Below are 14963 nucleotides of genomic sequence, written 5' to 3'. Positions count from 1 at the left end.
TATTTCTGAGCCACAAACTATGAACTGGGGTTGATGCTTTACAGAATAGCTACTAGAACTGGGCTGTGTCTAGGGGTCTGGGGTGGGTGGGTGGGTGTGTGTGTCCGTGTCCCCATCTATCTGTCTGTGTATCTGTGTGTCTATTTCTGATGGACTTGAAACAAATTCCATGCTATGTTTCTTCAGCTTCACATCAATCTTTTGGCTCTGAAAAAAGATAGCAGAAGTTGCTAGCTCTCACTCTCTGGAGGCCTACTACCTTCACAGTCACTTATTCAGTGTACTCAAATTTAGAGACTTGGTACTATAATTTTTAAAACTTCACACCCCAAACTCACTGACCTGAGGGGCCTCTATCTCAGCATCTTTAGCCCTGACAGGATAGCCAGCTTTCCTGATGCTGGCAGTGAAGGTTGGCCTGTTTCCTCAGTCTCGCCACTTGCACCTTCCACAGACAGCCGCTTGTTCAGAGCTTAAATAGCAGTTCCTTAGGTCCAGTCAGCATCAGAAATCCCTTGGACCTTTTGTCCCTGGGATAAAGTCCCCCCCTGTTCCACAGTCTGAGAGACCAAGCCTTCCACACCTCCCTTCTCTATACACTGCTCTTTCTAGAACAGTCGTGTGGTCACCAGAAACACAGGTCTTCACTCAATAACCCAGAAGAGTACAGAACCCTGGCAGAGACCTTGTCCTGTAACAGAAACAGGCAGCTGTCACTGTGGCTGGCATTTATCAGCGGAAGCCTGGATCTGCCAGCAGCAGCAGTGTGCCATTCCTCTCAGCATCTTTCACTGCACTACCATTGTGTTCTCAGAAAGGTCAGTGGTTCACATGCCCCAGTGTATTATATACATAACAATTAGGGTTTAATTTTCAGTAAATGTCAATCTAATGTCCCATTGATTCTCTTACTGAAATGATTCTCTAATTATTCCCGTGATTAAAAGCTTTATGTAGCTCAGCATGTCAACATGTGCCTGTAATTCCAACAATCTGAGGTGGGAAGATTACATATTTGAGACCAGTCTGGGTTCCATAGCTAGATGTTAAGAAGATAAGATTCTGTCAGAGAAAAAAAGCAAGATGCTGGTTTTTTAAACAGTCAGAAACAGCTGCTCTAAGTGTCTGCTTCTCTTCAATTGTCGGTGAGATTGTCAGCGAACACCTCTGTGGCCCACGTGAGCTGGTAAAGCAAGCAGACCTTCCCATGGTCAGGGGCAGGTGTTCCCCTTCCCTCTATTGATGACGGACAGGCTACACTTGCAGCATGACCTCATTTCCCAGTACATCTCTAAAGTCACACACTGCCCTGCACTGATTGTAATCCATCTGCCTTCTGTGTTCCCACCATCCATGGTTATTCCTAGTGTTAATACATGATTGTATTCCCACCAACACCCACCCCCCATACATTGAAAATGCTTGAGGTCATGGGAGATCTTACTGCAGGTCCCAACCAGGAAGCATCTTCAGGACAGTGGTGTATTTGTAAAAAGACCATGGTGTTTAATTGTGTCCTAAAGGAATTCCTACCATCTTAAGGAGGAAAGAGCTTCCTAATATATTTTCCTAAGTCTCATCAGGGTGTTCCAAGATTGTAATTTACAGATAAGTGAATGTCACTGCCTGGAGAGAAGGACATTTTAGTCACTGCCGTGGTGTCATGGGCAGAATGGACGATGCCCTTTGAGGGCAAGCAGACAAGATATGTACTTAAGTGTCTGCTACTCGGATACGTCACACCAGATGATCTGTCTTAGCTTTGAAGATCAGAGCGTGCCTGTGTTCAGTTCTCAGAGTCTTATCTTATTTCCTTGTTTTTTAAAAAGTACTGTTTATTTAAATTTAGAAATTTTCCTCATTCCAAACTAACTTCATCATCAGAGTGCTGCAAGACCTACACAGTAGAGATGAAGTTTCCAAAAGATTCCTTGAAGCCTCAAGTTTTTCATGTCATGCTTCAAAGACTAACTTTTAAAAAAACAAAAATTATTTACCAACATCTCACATTGAAAATAGAAGGGGATTTAAAAAAGAAGAAGAAGAAAAGAAAATAGAAGGGGAAAAAGAAGGTAGAAAACGCTAAGAATAGCAAAAATCACTAAGGAAATAATTATCATTTCAAACAGGTGGCAGCATCCTTGGACTGGCTGTGTAGCTAGAAATGGAGGGATGATCTAACATGTTTGAGGTTCAATTCCAACACCACTGTCACCACCCCCCCCAAAAAAAAAACAAAAAAAAACCGTAAACACTGAGGAAGAACAATGAAAAAGACAACTGCTTTGGATAAATCTAAAGCCAAATATGCAGAACTGAACAGAAGATATATATATATATATATATATATATATATATATATATATATGACTCCTCAAACTAAGAAGGAAAAGAAATAGGCTGTAGGGGAAAGAGACAGAAGACATAAAGAGGTTCCTGGAAATCTCGTGGCCAGTAACTATGGGAAGAGCTCAACTCCAGCAGGGATCACAGAAACATAAGCAGAGCAGAACTATCCCAACCCCGGCAGCTGGGCAGAGGTCGGCAGCACATGCTGTCCCTAAAACTGCCTCATAGAAAAGCTTGACAGCAGTTAGTAATGTGGAGTGTCACAGGGTTCCCATTGCTGAGATGAAACACCATGACCAAAAGCAACTTGAGGATATTTGGCTTAAATATCCTGGGTTGAGGGAGGCCAGGTCAGGAACTCAAACAGGGCAGGAACCTGGAGGCAGGAACTGATGCAGAGGCCATGAAGGGATGCTGATTACTGACTTGCTTCCCATGGTGTGCTCAGCCTGCTTTCTTATAGAACCCAGTACCACCAGCCCAGGGTGGCACCACCCACAGTGATCCAGGCCCACCCACATTAATCATCAGTCAAGAAAATGCCCTGCACACTTACCCACAGGCCAGTCTAGTGGGGGCATTTTCACAATTGAGGTTCCTTCTTCCTAAATGACTATAGTTTGTGTCAAGCTGACATAAAACCAGCCAGTACATGGATATTCTGTAACCTTTGACCCCACAGACCCACCTCTAACATTAGGCTTTGGAATAGTTGGAAAGCCAGATGTGGTGGCTCACATCTACAATCTGCATAGCAAGTTCAGGGCCATCCTAGGGTACAACTGCTCCTGTCTCTGAGATCCAGAATACCCAACAACTCCTGGAGAAAGGATGGAGTGTAGCTTAGTGGCAGAGTACTTGCTTGGTATGCACAAGGCCCGAGGTTTGTCTTCAGCACCAGAGAAAAAGGAGAGGGGAGGCATAGGGGATAGTGATTGACAACAAAAACAGGATTCACAAGAGGCCAGGCAAAATGAAAAGAATGCCTAGAAACCCAGCCCTCTGGGTGGAAGCAGGAAGCTTCCAGCCCAGGCTTGGGCTGCTCATCAGACATGTCTCAAAACAAAAGCAAGAAACCATAACAAAATGTGAGGAAAAAAAAAAAAAAAAAAAACCTCCTATGTGCAGGTATGGAAAGACATTCCAAAGGTATCTTTTATAACCAGGTACGATGGTGAACACCTTTAACCCCAGTACCAGGAGGCAGAGGAAGGCCCAGATCTCTGAGTCCATGCCCAACCTGGTCTACAAATCAAGTTCCAGGCCAGCCAAGGCTACACAGTGAGACGTTGTCTCAAGAAGAAAAAAGTTGCAGGGGCTGGCAACTGGTGGCTCAGTGGGTAAAAGTGCTTGCTGTATAAGCATGGGGCTCAGGTTCAAATCCCCAGCACAGCACCACATAAAAACCAGGTTGTAGATGCCTGTAATTGTAGCACCGGGGAAGACACAGATGGGTCCCAGGTGCTGGCTGGCCAGCCAGCCAGCATGACCAAAAAGGTGAGCTTCCAGTCAAGTGAGAGATGATGTCTCAAGGGAGTAAAGCAGAGAGCAGTAGAGGGAGACACTCAGCTTCCTCCTCTGGCCTCCACATACATGCACAGAAACATGTGCACCCACACAAAAGACACAAAAAAAGAATATTTGTTACATATTTGTTGTTGCTAAAACATGTTATTAAAACCTGCAATAGCGGGTTGGCTCAGCAGTTAAGAGCACTGGCTACTCTTCCAAAGGACCCGCGTTCAATTCCCAGCACCCACATGGCAGCTCACAACTGTCTGTAACTCCAGTTCCAGGGGATCTGACACCCTCACACAGACATATATGCAGGCAAAACAGCAGTACATATTGAATGAATGAATGAATGAATGAATGAATGAATGAATGAATGAATCTTTAAAGAAAAAAAAAACCTGTAAGAGCAAGTAACACAAGAAAATCAAGTTATATGCAGCCAATTAAACACTTGGGAGCGATTGCAATAAATGAGCCACAGCCGCATTCATAAATACAAGTTAAATTTGAAGAGCAGTATTGAACAATAAAAGCAAATTACACAAGCTTGCCTAGAGGGTGCTAGTTCATATTCATACTTGAAAACTGATGGATGACACCTTAGCCATGCCTCGGAAAGCCAGCAAAGCCAGGCACTGTGGAACGACTTAGCACCTTCCCCACATGCTCTCCCAGCACCTATTACAGGTTGTCCCCTGTCCTAACAGGTCCTGAGAGATCTGCTGCTTGGTGTGCACCCTGTAACATCCCCCACCCACTCTTCAGGGACCATGGCAGGGCAGTGACTCCTCTGTCCTGACTGGCTCCGAAGATTAGTGAGGAGAGAGGGCTGTGGTCACGGTTGACTCCCTCCCTAGGTGACAAGAAGTTATTCCCAGGCCAGAAAATGTCTTTGAAGCACAGAGTAACTAGAGTCCAATGAGAATTCTGTATTCTCTCATCGGGAAATAAAGACCTGGGGAGGTGTAGCGTGGAAGCAGTGAGCTAGAGCTACGCAATAGCTAGCATGCACTGTGTGGTTTCCTCTGCCATTCCTGGTGACTTTGTTTACATAACAGTCTGAGGGAAACCCCTCCTTCCCGTTTGCCTACTTGCCTGGTTGACCAAGACCGGATGATCCAAATCACAAGTAGCTATTGATCTTGAGTTACCAAGAGCCCTTTCATGTTCCAAACCTGATCCTGGCCCTTGGCCCTCTACCACAGGCTTCTTGTCCCCAAACGCCCTTATGGCCCCTGAGAAATGAAGGTGGCAGGGCTCTCAGGCTGCTGCCCCGGGCATTGCATGTTACCTCAAGGAGGAAGTGGGTCCTTGTGACTCCTAGAGTTTGACTGTCAGGTTAACATGCACTTCTTGAGGTTTAAGTGCATGCCATGTATAGACCAGTTACAGCGGTTACCACAGGAATCTTAGGCATCTGTGGGAATGTTACTCTGGGAGGAGCCAGTAACACCCTAATGCTACTGCATTCTGCTCATCCAGGGAAGAAGCCACTTCCAGAAGATTTACACTCACTTAAAAGATGAAAATTAAGATGATGAGTTTTGCTTCATTTTTATTAGCAGATGTAGTTTGAGATATAGAAGATAGCTCAGTGTATAGAATCCCAGCAGGCTCCATGCGCTTTTTTAAGACATTCTACTATTTTTAATCATTTATGGAGCACTTCATATCTGCAAGTTCCTTACAAATAATTTTATTGCACATTTAAATGTTTTATTTGTGGTGGGTATCCATACAGAGTGGTTATAAAATGAGATAGGAGCCTTTACTACATAAGAATTGTTTTTAAAATATGTAAGCAGGTTTTTCTCATGTACATATTTTTTGCCCACACACAAATTCTAATTGCCTTTCTAATGTGTCAAGCAGATAACATATAGTGACATCATAAAACTTAGCATCAGGAGACTCGGTATCTACGACAGTCATCACTTGGTATCAATGGCGATGGTTTTCAGGAACCCCAGGAGTACCAAACCCTGTGGGTGTTCAGCTCTCTTGTATACTGTGGCATAGTGTCTGTATGTTGTGTATACACAGCCTCCACTACAGTTGTCCCCACTGTATACCTTCCAACACCAGTACCCACAAGTGTGTTGTAAGCAGCTGTTGGACTGTGTCAGGTGGGAAGTCCAACATGAAAACAGCCCACATGTGGTTTTGTAGCAATGTCCATCAGCAGTTGCTTAGATTTGCACCTGCAGATTGTGCAGGTGCAGAGTGCTGCCGGATCTAAACACTTCTCAATACACTCCCATTCCTGACCTCTGCTTACTGCTTGCCTAACCCTACAGGGCCACCATTCAGCAGCTGGAAAGAACATGGTGACTGCTGAAGGGCTCTGTGACACAGGAAGCAAACAGGAGTGGTACAGTCAGTAGTCACTTAGAGCTCTCGAAAAGGCGTCACTGAGTAGCGTGGGGGTTGAGCCATCACTTCGGTGGCTCATCCCTGCCACATCCAACCTTTGTAACCCACCCTCATGAGCCTTTGTGCCCTTCATCCTCACACACCCCACTGTCCCCTTTACTTCCAGAACTGTCCAAGTTTTCCTTGGGAGTCCCTGCCTGTCCTGCTCACTAGGCTTCCCTTACCTGTCTATAAGGCAGGTCTTTTCCTGACGGAAGGCTTCCCAACTTTGTTTATACCAAGTGCTGCTCCAGACAAGGCCAACATGCCTAAGCAGCAGCATAGCAAGGGAATAGCAGGGCACTTGTGTTGGCTTGGCCTGCTCCAACACATATCAGAGCTGGCTCTTGCTTGACAAATCTTTCCCTCTCTCACACTTTCACACTTGTAATTCAAAATGAGTATATAAGGCGTTTGTTGCAAGATGTGCATGTTGCTGAGTTTAGAGAGAGCGTTTGTGTAAATTATCTAAAGATTTCTCTAAGCTATCATCCAGACCATGGGTCCCACATAGAAACTGTGGGACTGTGATTTGGACAGTGCAGAGGAACACGGCACCAGGTTCATCCTAGCAGCTGACTGACTGTTCTCAGACTTAAGGACTGTGACCTGCTCTGAGGAAAGCCGTGGACTCCCCTTGTTGTGATCACTACCCAGTGTCTAGGTGGCTTGGCTGAATAGTGTCCTTGTCACCAGAAAGAGGCAAAGGACCAAAGGGTGTTCTGATCCTCCATATAGTACGTGAAGCTTCCTGAGAGGTGGACTGGTGTGGTCTGTCACCTTTGCAGGAGCAGGAAAAGGGAACAGCTGAGAAGTCCATCCACCTAATGAGAACTGCAGCATCCCATTAGAGTAGCCCCGTCTAGATTAGCGGCTGTGGGGGAACTGTCCAGTGGCCTCCCCATGTTGTATGTATCATTCAGCTTTAATGTTGTGATCTGAATGTCTTGACTGACACCTGCTTCTTGTACCTTTTACTGCCAAATCACATGGACCATATTGTCAAGTGGCATTGGCCTCTGCACCAACTAGCCAGCTGCCTTTGCCCTGGTTACTAGGATCTGGATGGCATTGCTTCCACAAAGTAAGAAAGTGTATGTGTAGTTGACACTGCCTGTTCTTATTCTTCTCGAAGAGCTGCCGGAACTGGAGGGCGGCGGTCGACCTGTGTGGACGCCTGCTCACAGCCCACGGACAAGGCTATGGCAAGAGTGGGCTGCCCACCAACCACACAACAGACTCCTTGCAGGTCAGAACACCTTCTATTGTGTGTTACATGGTTTATCATTGGGAACTTGCCGGGGACTGTAGCCTTTCATGTAAAATATGGGGTAAGGGTTTCCACATCCCGAACTTGATCCCCATGAGAGGTCAGTGGTCCTTCCTGCCCATGTTTAATTCCTCCCAAGTGACCTGAGGGTCTCAGTCTCCAGCAAGTGCAGAGCTTACCTAGTCTAAAATGAGACATGTGAAAAGAGAGATGTTCAGGGAAGTAAACTCCTCCAATGAGGAATAGCCTCGGAAGTCTGAGTTTTTAACATCAATTCCAGTGTCACCAGGAGTCCCACTGAGAAGAGTTTCCAGAAGGCTATCTGTGGAGCAGCCTGTGGCGGACTCCTTGCTCTCTTGTGCCTTCCCACCAAGAGCCTGTGCACTTGGAGAATGGGCACAGCCTTCAGTTCAAACGCTGTCACTGTCACCTGAGTCAGCCCTGTCACTCAAACCTGCACCCTTCTGGCTCCACAGTGCCTTCCGCATTAATAGCCTAAGGTATTCACCTCACAGACTGCCCTCCAAGCCAGTGACCACACCCTTCCCTATGCTTGCAGGGCCTCCTCAGAGTCGACCCTTCCATTCTGAAAGGCCATCCTCACATTGCCTGTGTACCCCACCCCTCACTCACCCCCACCATATGTCTCCACTCACTCCCACCATATGGTTCCCTGCAGTAAGAGGTCTGTTTTCTCCACTGCTGTGCTTCCATGAGCACCCACACCACTCAGTTAGCCACCACCACACGGTTCCCTATGTAAGAGGAGCTGTTTGCTCCTCAGAAGCTGACATGCTTCCTAGACACACACCTTGTATTATTGAATTAGATTCAGCAAGATGAAATTGTTGATGTTGTTGCTCTGGAGCGCAGCGGTGTTTCTGTAAACACTGAACTGTGTAAATGTGAGGACAGCAATAATCTTAACCCTGAGTCCTGGCTTTCCTGTAGTGGAGGTCAGGCTCCACACAAGGTCTCAAAGACAAAGCTGACATGGGGTGACCTTTTGTCCAATCCTGCATTTCAGCTCTGGTTTGTGAGACTGGCATTGCTGGTGAAGTTGGGCCTTTTCCAGAATGCTGAGGTGGAATTTGAACCCTTTGGAAATCTGGACCAGCCAGACCTATATTATGAATACTACCCACACGTGTACCCGGGACGCAGAGGTAAGACAGGACTGCTTCCAGTCTATGTATTGTACGGATTTTGCTCTGCTTGCTATGGTTTATACAAAATCCATATCCTAGGTTTTCCTTACGTGATTGTGAGAAATTAAATCGGTAGCCCAAAGCTGCAAAAGCTCATGAAGTTTTATGAACGTGTTGACCTGGAAGTACTTGTTGGTACTTTCTGGGTCTTTTAGAAGCCACTTGGCTAGCACCTTCCAGAACCTGTTGCTCACTGCTCTCCAAAATTGCCATTTTGCCATGGCCTAATATGCGTGCACAAGTTCCTGAAATAAAAGCAAAGATTCCTGAGACAAACTCATCTTTCTATGTCCATGGCTGCTGGGAGTCTCTGTTCTTAATTTACTTTAAAATTTGATCATAGCAACCGAGGGCATCATACACTGTCTGGAGACACCAGGGCATAGCATGGGCTGTGCTAGGACAGGGGCATAAAATAAGGCTGGAAAGAAGGAAAGGCAGATCCTCTGAAACCTTGTGTCCAAGTGTCGTGGTCTGGATGAGAATGCTTGGTCGCCAGTTGATGGACTGGATAGGGAAGGATTAAGAGGTGTGGCCTTGTTGGAGGGGGTGTGCCACTGCGGGTGGGCTCTGAGGTTTCAAGAGCCTCCAGTGCTTCCCAGTGCTCTCTCTGTCTCGTGGCTATGGATCAAAATGTGGGCTGTCAGCTGTTCCTTTGCTCCACTGTCATGGACTCTACTCTCTGAATTTGTGAGCCAAATTAAGCTAGTTCTGATTAGGCTTTGTCTGTGACTGACAAAACATAGACCATGAACTGCGGAGACTCATCTCTCAGTGGCACCAGGCTACCAAGCTGGTAAGCACATAGCGTTATGAAGGGTCTGGGCTCTTCCTGGTGACATTCACATGGAGTGGAGATGCAGAATTACTATTTCATATCAGTGGCTTCTGAGAACTTGACAGGTATTAGAGGGCAGTCTAAAAAAGGCAGGTGTTTCCTGAGGAAGTGATAAAAAGCTCAACTCCCCTTCTGACCACCACTGTCCTGCTGTTCAGGACCGTCAGGTCTCTTGCTCAGGAATGCAGAGGCCTCTGCACCACACCCTCCTCTGTGGGGATTCTCCAAGGAGCAAGCTTCCTTGAAGGATAGGAGCAGCTGTTTGAGTCCAGGTGTAGAGCAATCATTGTCACTGTAACTCCGAGGCCATATTCTGCAGATGTGCAGCCTGAAGAACATGCAAGTGTGCAGCCTGGAAAGCATGCAGATGTGCAGTTGATAGAGCATGCGGATGTGCAGCCTGGAGAGCATGCGGATGTGCAGTTTATAGAGCATGCGGATGTGTAGCCTGGAGAGCATGCGGATGTGCAGTTTATAGAGCATGTGGATGTGTAGCCTGGAGAGCATGCAGATGTGCAGTTTATAGAGCATACAGATGTGCAGTTTATATAGCATGCGGATGTGTAGCCTGGAGAGCATGCAGATGTGCAGTTTATAGAGCATACGGATGTGTAGCCTGGAAAGCATGCATATGTGCAGTTTATAGAGCATACAGATGTGCAGTTTATAGAGCATGCGGATGTGTAGCCTGGAGAGCATGCGGATGTGCAGTTTATAGAGCATGTGGATGTGCAGTTTATAGAGCATGCAGATGTGCAGTTTATAGAGCATGTGGATGTGCAGTGTATAGAGCATGCAGATGTGCAGTTTATAGAGCATGTGGATGTGCAGCCTGGAGAGCATGCAGATGTGCAGTTTATAGAGCATACGGATGTGTAGCCTGGAAAGCATGCAGATGTGCAGCATGGAGAGCATGCAGGTGTGCAGCATGGAGAGCATGCAGAAGTGCTGTCTCTAGAGCATGCGGATGTGCAGCCTGTATTCTGCTTCTGAAATTAAATGGCACTCACATGTGAATGAAGGGAAGACAGAGTTGTGCATCATTAAGCAGCTAATTCAGATTATGAAATGGACATAAATCACACATGCTGGAGTGTTAACATGCATCCATAGTGATAGGCTGGACGCTGGCTAATGCCTCTTATCATTTTATGGCATAACAAGCATAAATGTAAGAGTTTGATTCATTCATTTCATTTTAGCTCACAATATATAAGCAAAGCAAATCATTAAAATGTGTTTTAAAAAGGAGGTTATAGTAATACAAACAAACAAATAACTTATGAACAAGCTTTAATATATTTCATTTAAGATTGGACATAATTTGTAACCATTCAAGATATTCATAACAAGACTTGATGAATTGTGTATGAAGCTGATGAAGTGGAGTTGTTTTTTTCATTCACAAAAGGGACAGTGCTGTGTTTGGTATATTTCTCGGATAGTTTAGCAGTTTCTATCCAATGTTGAGCTGCTCTGCAAGCCTAGTTAGCTTTGTCCACTGACCCTTGGTTCCAGCTGGTCTGCTGTACACAGCCCCCTTCCTGCTCATAGGAGCAGCTGTGTCCACTGGCCCTTGGTTGCAGCCAGTCTGTCTGCTGTACAGAGCCCCCTTCTTGCTCACGGGGACAGCAAGGAGGATGATGAGTTCAAGCCATGCAGCCCCAGTACCCACAGACCTCGGCCCGCTGCCCCCAATCCTGCTCTGCCACCACACCCACTGCTCTCTCCTACCAAGGTTGCATGTCCCTCCCCAGCACCGAGGCCCCATGACTTGAGCTCTCATTACTAGTCCTGCCCTCTCCCCTGGGAAGGAAAGACTAGGAGTAGCATGAGTTTGGGGTTTTCGTGGTACTGCTTAACGTTAAACAGTGCCTTCCCTTCAGTGCACTGGAGGATATGAGGTGAAAGATCTCTCTCCAGAAATAAAACACATTTTTATTATCTTCAGTGCATCAGAACAGCGCCCCTATGGGTCTCAGGTCTGTGTGTTTAGTTCAGGTTGCAGCAGCTGCATTGATGATGGGGAGCCTCACCTCAGAACTTAGTCCTGGTAGATCACCCTCACATCAGCTGAGCCAGATGTACTGACTCTCGACTTAACTGAGAGCTAAGTTTCTGTCCTCCCCGAAACTGTCTGTTCCTCTAAGTTCTCACCTAGTCTCCAGTCTTCCTCTGCTCCCTCCAGCTTCTGCAGCTCACAGGTCTCATCCTCAAACTAAATTCTGAAAGTCTTTTATATCCACACAAAACCTGACCTAGCAGCTCAAATTAAATGTGCAGCATAATATTGCAAACATCTGGGATTTCATTTTTTTTTACTGCAAAATCAGTTCACCTCCCACAGCTAACGTGTTGTGCTGAAGTTATATTTAAATTTATAGTTCACATCACTCTGCCTGAACTCCAGAACACCAAGGAAGGATGCCCTCTTCCTACTTCCTGCAGCTGGAGTGGGAAGGATGCCCTCGTCCTGCTTCCCACAGCTAGGGCAGGAAGAATAGCCTCTTCCTGCTTCTTGCAGCTGTAGTGGGAAGGATGACCTCTTCCTGCTACCCACAGCTAGAGGAGGATGGATACCCTCTTCCTGATTCCAGCACCATATGGCAGATGAGGGGCAGAGATAGCTCTCCCATGCTCATGTACTTGGAGTAGTTCACCTGCACCCCAGTCAATAGGGTCAGCTCTACTATGCTGCCCAGGTCAGGTGTAAGCAATACTGTTCCATGACCTCTGTGTCAGCCCCTACCTCTGCCCCTGCCTCCAGGTTACTGCCTTGATTTCCTGCCCTGACTTCCCTGGATGATGAACTACAAGCTGTAAGATGAAATAAACCCTCTTTTCCCCCCAATGGTCATGGCATTTCATCAGTGATAGGAACAGTAACTCAGACACTTGCAAATGCCTCCTTTGCATAGTCAGAAAATGCACACATTCATAGTAAGCTCATTGACTCATTTCTGATTTCTACTCTAGGCTCCATGGTCCCCTTTTCGATGCGCATTCTGCATGCAGAACTGCAGCAGTATCTGGGGAACCCACAGGACTCCTTGGACCGACTACATAGGGTCAAGACCGTCTGCAGCAAGGTAACCACCGTGGTATTCATTCTGCTTTGTCTCAGCATTCACATTATGCCATTCTCCACCAGTCCCCCAGGGAGGCCATCTCACTTCCTCCTCACACACAAGGTCCTGGAATAGTGTAGCCATGGTACTCTTGCCTAAAGTTATTGTGTGGGGGAGGGTTCAGCACAGGAGAATTATGGTTTGGGGCAGAGTCTCTGAGTCCTGAAAGTCCTTTCCTTAGTTCACAGTGGTCATATTCCTCACTGGAAATCACATGGGTAAACACTGACCAGCCTCCCCAAGAGTGAGGCAGGCCACTCCTGTGCCAAGCAGAGCTCTGTAGCCATGTGGGATCTTCAGAATGACCCTGAGCATAATTCACAGGACCCAGCCATAATTCACAGGACCAATGTCAGAGGCCAGAAGGCCATGGGTGCTTGTCTAATTGTTCCCAACTGCCAAGTAATTTTTGAATCAACAGAACCTCAAACTGTCATTCCCATTCTTTGACTTTATGGAGAAGTGTGGAGTTTAGTGGCTTCACCATCCACAGGTTGTGGGAAACCCCTCACTCAGAAGTTTCATGGCATTGCTCTGCAACCCTCCTCACAGTGTTCCTTTGTGGGACCTGTTAGTAATGGCAGCATGGCATAATTTTTGAGAAAAATATGGTAACATTTGTTAAATCTCTTTTCACTTCCTGGCTTTTCTTATAAAACTGTTGTGCTGTTCCAGGGTCATGACTTTAGTCTCCCCACAGAGTGCAGAGTGATGAGAGCTCTGCCAGGTTGTGCAGAGAGGCCCTTACTAAAGTGTGGACAGAGATTGAGGCACTCAACTCCCTTGGCTTTGTACCCACTTCACTTTCATGCCATAACATAGAAGGTAGATGAGCTAGGCATGGTGTCACATGTAATCCCAGGACTCCAGAGACTGAGGTGGGGGGGGGTGCAGGACACAAGTTCTAAGCCAGATTATGCTATATCTGAGAGCACTACCCAAAAACATTACCAAAAGACAGACCTGCTTGCTTGCCTACACTTACTCAACTTTTTCTCGTAGTAACTCTTCTTATATGGTAAGCACAAAGCAAGCATGGTGATACACACCTGCAATGTCCATACTCGGGAAAGAACCTAGAAAAGAACAGGCTAAGGCAGGAGGATTGCAGAGTCAAAGCCAGCCTTGGCTACCTGGCAAAACCCTGTCTCAGAAACCACAGACTTGGTACTGGTGAGATGGCTTAGCGGGTAAGGGGGCTTGCCACGAAGCCTAACATCCTGGAAGCCAAAGCCGAGAGGGGAGTAGAACCCATTACAGAATTCTGGGGAGTTGTAATCCGGTTTGCCCTGTTAAGTTCTTCCTGTATAGAAGGAATGAATAGAGTCTGTGTGTGTTCAATGTGCTTATCAGGTTGATGGGTATTTTTGTTTGTTTGTTTTTTCCCCCGAGACAGGGTTTCTCTGTGGTTTTGGAGGCTGTCCTGGAACTAGCTCTTGTAGATCAGGCTGGTATCAAACTCACAGAGATCTGCCTCCCTCTGCCTCCCGAGTGCTGGGATTAAAGGCGTGCACCACCATTGCCCAGCCAACTTGATGTTCTTAAATGGCGTCCAGTTTTATCAGGCCGACACTTATTTTCCACAAAGGTGTCCAGTGTTGGTTTTGTCTATTGTCTTGAGTCCTTTGGTGAATTCACGTGTTTGGTTTAAATGGTGTCAAGTGTGCCTTGCTGCTATGACTCTGAAGTTCATGGCTGTCACTGTCTGCACATGCCTATCTTCTGCTTTCTGAGCCTCTCTTTCTGGTTCTGCAGGCTGTCTGCACCTCTGGGTCTCACCAGAGCTTTGCAAGCCATTTGGGAAAGAATCCACTCAATAGAGACATTCCTAAGAGTCATTTGCATAAATTGGTATAATCCATAAATAGTGAGGTCCAATTAGCTTGAGGTTAATTTCATTTGCCAATACAGATGAGCCACCTCCCCCACTGCCCCAAATCCCAAGTAGATTTGGCTTTAGGGTTCCAGGTGGAAAGGCTTCCTTAGCTGCAGCTGGAGTAGGCAGCAGATGAGGCTCTGTCTCTACACTCTGAAAAAGAATCGCGTGGGGTGTGAGTGGCCTGCTTCTCTACTGATGACTGACGAGACAGCGTGAGAGCTCTGTTCCAGGAAGGGTTGGCATCTTTGCTAAAAGGGGTTTCTGACAGATGGGCACACTTGGATTTGCTGCTTTACAGTAGACAAAGTTAGAAATGCAGGACAACAGCCACCACTGTCCTCTCAGTGTGGCTCAGGCAGGCCGG

At 46.6% G+C, this 14963-nt stretch overlaps 1 protein-coding gene across 3 annotated transcripts in view; it reads left to right on the top strand.

The window, feature by feature from the left end:
- Trappc12 (trafficking protein particle complex 12) overlaps window positions 1-14963 on the top strand; it is a 42580-nt gene that overhangs the window by 7205 nt on the left and 20412 nt on the right. For all 3 annotated transcript variants that reach the window (XM_035447564.1, XM_027424715.2, XM_027424716.2), the window contains exons 4-6: window positions 7412-7525; window positions 8574-8712; window positions 12569-12681. In XM_035447564.1, the coding sequence (XP_035303455.1) occupies window positions 7412-7525; window positions 8574-8712; window positions 12569-12681 (366 nt within the window). The remainder of the gene's footprint in view (window positions 1-7411; window positions 7526-8573; window positions 8713-12568; window positions 12682-14963) is intronic.

The sequence above is a fragment of the Cricetulus griseus genome, chromosome 7 (assembly GCF_003668045.3).
Source record: "Cricetulus griseus strain 17A/GY chromosome 7, alternate assembly CriGri-PICRH-1.0, whole genome shotgun sequence".
Lineage (NCBI taxonomy): Eukaryota > Metazoa > Chordata > Mammalia > Rodentia > Cricetidae > Cricetulus > Cricetulus griseus.
This window is presented reverse-complemented; position numbering and strand designations above follow the sequence as displayed.